We start from the raw sequence: 3,594 nt of genomic DNA, 5'->3' as shown, positions 1-3,594 counted from the left end.
ACTGCAGATGCTGTTGGATTCTGACCTCCCTGCACTCGAAGTGGATTTTGTGGAGCTACAGAAGCCCAATTGGCGCGCTCTTAACTGCTTTGGAAAGTAGACATCCTGGGCTTTCCAGCAATATATAATAGTCCATACTTTTCTCGAGATTTGATGGCCCAAACAGGCGTTCCAAATCAGCTCAAGAATTCTGGCGTAAAACGCCGGAACTGGCACAAGAATGGGAGTTAAACGCCCAAACTGGCACAAAAGCTGGCGTTTAACTCCAAGAGAAGTCTCTACACGAAAGTGCTTCAATGCTCAGCCCAAGCACACACCAAGTGGGTCTGGAAGTGGATTTTTATGTAATTTACTCATCTTTGTAAACCCTAGGCTACTAGTTCTCTACAAATAGGACCTTTTACTATTGTATTCTCATTTTGGTAGCTATCTTTGAGTAGTCTTATGCTATCTTAGATCATGGGGGCTGGCCTCTCGGCCATGCCTAGACCTTGTTCTTATGTATTTTCAACGGTGGAGTTTCTACACACCATAGATTAAGGTGTGGAGCTCTGCTGTACCTCGAGTATTAATGCAATTACTATTGTTCTTCTATTCAATTCGGCTTATTCTTGTTCTAAGATATCACTTGTTCCTCAACTTGATGAATGTGATGATCTGTGACACTCAGCATCATTCTCACCTATGAACGTGTGCCTGACAACCACCTCCGTTCTACCTTAGATTGAGTGGATATCTCTTGGATCCCTTAATCGGAATCTTCGTGGTATAAGGTAGAATTGATGGCGGCATTCAAGAGAATCTAGAAGGTCTAAACCTTGTCTGTGGTATTCTGAGTAGGATTCAAGGATTGAATGACTGTGACGAGCTTCAAACTCGCGATTGTGGGGCGTTAGTGACAGATGCAAAAGAATCACTGGATTCTATTCTGACATGATCGAGAACCGACAGCTGAATAGTCGTGCTGTGACAGAGTAACATTTTCACTGAGAGGATGGGAGGTAGCCACTGAAAATGGTGAAACCCTACATACAGCTTGCCATGGAAAGGAGTAAGAAGGATTGGATGAAGACAGTAGGAAAGCAGAGAGACGGAAGGGACAAAGCATCTCCATACGCTTATCTGAAATTCTCACCAATGAATTACATAAATATCTCTATCTTTATTTTATGCTTTATGCATAAATCACCTATAACTATTTGAATCTGCTTGACTGAGATTTACAAGATGACCATAGCTTTTTTCATACCAACAATCTCCGTGGGATCGACCCTTACTCGCGTAAGGTTTATTACTTGGATGACCCAGTGCACTTGCTGGTTAGTTGTGCGAAGTTGTGATAAAGAGTTGAGATTGCAATTGAGCTTACCATGTTGATGGCGCCATTGATGATCACAATTTCGTGCACCAGTCACCATCTAACCCAGCTCCTCTTCGGCTCTTCATCTTCGCTAGCTTCTCGGCATGGACCCAGGTTAGTGGCTTCTCTTCTTCATCTTTACTTTGGTCGTCTTCTTCAATTTTTGCTCTATTTCTGATTTTTCTTCAAGTCTGCTTTAATTTTTGTTCAACTCTGCTTCAATTTTTGTTTAAGTCTGCTTCGGTCTTGGTTCAAGTCTTCTTCAATTTGTTGAAGTTTTAATGGTCCTTGAAGTTTGGTTCTAAATGTTTTGGTACTCTGTTTTCTAATTGCTGTGAATGTTTGAAATTTTGTTACTCTGAAAATTTGGTTCTGGATCTATTACTCTGATGCTTTGAAGTTTGCTGTGAATGTTTGAAGTTTTGTTACTCTGATGGTTCTTTTAATTTTTCTCTGGTTACTGATGGCTTTGTTTAGTTTCTGAATGCTCGGTTCTTCTTCTTACTTTTAATTTCTGAATTTTTTGTTCAAATAATGTTGCTAATGTTCTTCTTCTTCTTCCTTGCTAATGCTCTGCTAAATTTAGTGTCATCACTGTTGAATCTGTTTCAGTGTTTTGAATGTCTGATACTCTAATTTGTGATTTCTAAATCTAAAATTAATTAAATTATTGATTTTGTGTTGTTAAAATTGTTGATTAAAATGGATTTGTTATGCTGCTGTTGCCATTTTTTAATTTTTAAGTATGATGTTTCTTAATTTTTGTTGAATAATTGTTGATTTGAGGGTTTAGAGTGATTATTTGTTGGTGGTATTTAACTTTTGTTGTTGCTTATTTTTTCTTTCTTCTTTTGTTTCTTACTGATTTTCTGTATTGCATTTATGTTTGACATTGTTATTGCTTTAGCTGTTGAGCTTGTATCTTGATAATGTGCTTCTGTTGCTTTAACTCTTTCTAATGCTAACTTATAACAACGTTTTCTTCTGGCAGGTTTATCTTAGACACTTTGAGTTGCATTGCGGAACACATCCATGCACAAAGATACTGGAGGTATTACAAGCAACCTACTTGGAGGTTTATCCAGCTATCTTAGGAGATGCATATTTGGCATATTATCTATGGGTCCTGTGCCACATCATATTGCTTTTATCATGGATAGGAATCGAAGGTTTGCAAAGAAGAGTAACTTGGCTGAAGGGATTGGTCATAAGGCTGGATTTTTATCTCTCATTTCCATGCTTAGGTATTGTTATGAATTAGGAGTGAAGTATGTAACTGTCTATGCATTCAGCATCAATAACTTCAAAAGAAAGCCCAAAGAGGTGCAATCATTGATGGAATTGATGCGAGAAAAGATTGAGGAGTTGCTTCAAAATGAAAGCATTATCAATGAATACGGTGTTAAACTATGTTTTATTGGAAACTTGCAGTTATTGGCTGAACCTGTGAGGATTTCAATGGAAAAGTGATAACCGAAATTCACTACCCCTTTCAAAAATTAGTGAATTATTTCTTTTGGCAAGCGCACCAAAATTATCGCCAAGTAATAACCCACAGTGGAGTGGGATTGTATCCACAGAGATTGGCAAATTCAAGCAGTTTTAATTGATTGATGAATTAGTTAAGCGAATCAATAAGATTGTGAAGTGCAGAATTGTAAATGGCACAAATGTAAATGACTAGAATGTAAAGGAAAGCAATAAAGTGCAGAAATGGAAATTGCAGAATGTAAAGTGCTGAATTATAAATGACTTGAATGTAAATGGGAGTAGGGAATTGCTGAATGTAAAATTAAGCTGTAAAGAAATGGATAGATAGAATGGGGAAATTCATTGAGATTGGGAGATGTTGTCTCTTTGGATCAAATCTAGCTTATATCCTCTTCAATCATGCAACTCATTGACCTCTTGGCAATCATGATTGATTGAGTCCTAATCTCTTGGTGACTTAATCTCTCAGATCTTGATCAATAGCCAATTCCTTGGTCTAATTGCTCATGAAGAGAGATATGCTTGGTCCCTGATTATACCACATATTCTCATAGGTCCAGGTAGAGGTGGGATTATATGTCACGTATCCCATCACCAAAACCCAGATTCTACTCAAGTGTGAGAAGGGATTTCAAGCATGGTTTCATGTTTCCTTTCCCAAGGTTCCCATGAAACCCAATTGCATTCAATCTCATTCCCAAGATAATTGAACACTAAGCATTAAGAACGAAATTCCTTCTAGA

General features: G+C 37.8%; 1 protein-coding gene across 1 annotated transcript in view; it reads left to right on the top strand.

Moving 5' to 3' along the window:
• The first annotated feature begins 2,392 nt into the window (after positions 1 to 2,392).
• The window catches only part of LOC110275658 (dehydrodolichyl diphosphate synthase 6-like), a 51,411-nt gene continuing 50,209 nt past the window's right edge, over positions 2,393 to 3,594 (top strand). The window contains exon 1 of the mRNA XM_021131863.2: positions 2,393 to 2,806. Within this exon, the coding sequence (XP_020987522.1) occupies positions 2,393 to 2,806 (414 nt within the window). The remainder of the gene's footprint in view (positions 2,807 to 3,594) is intronic.

This window comes from Arachis duranensis, chromosome 9, assembly GCF_000817695.3.
Source record: "Arachis duranensis cultivar V14167 chromosome 9, aradu.V14167.gnm2.J7QH, whole genome shotgun sequence".
NCBI lineage: Eukaryota > Viridiplantae > Streptophyta > Magnoliopsida > Fabales > Fabaceae > Arachis > Arachis duranensis.
The sequence above is the reverse complement of the archived record's forward strand: the minus strand, read 5'-3'. Positions and strand labels throughout refer to the sequence as shown.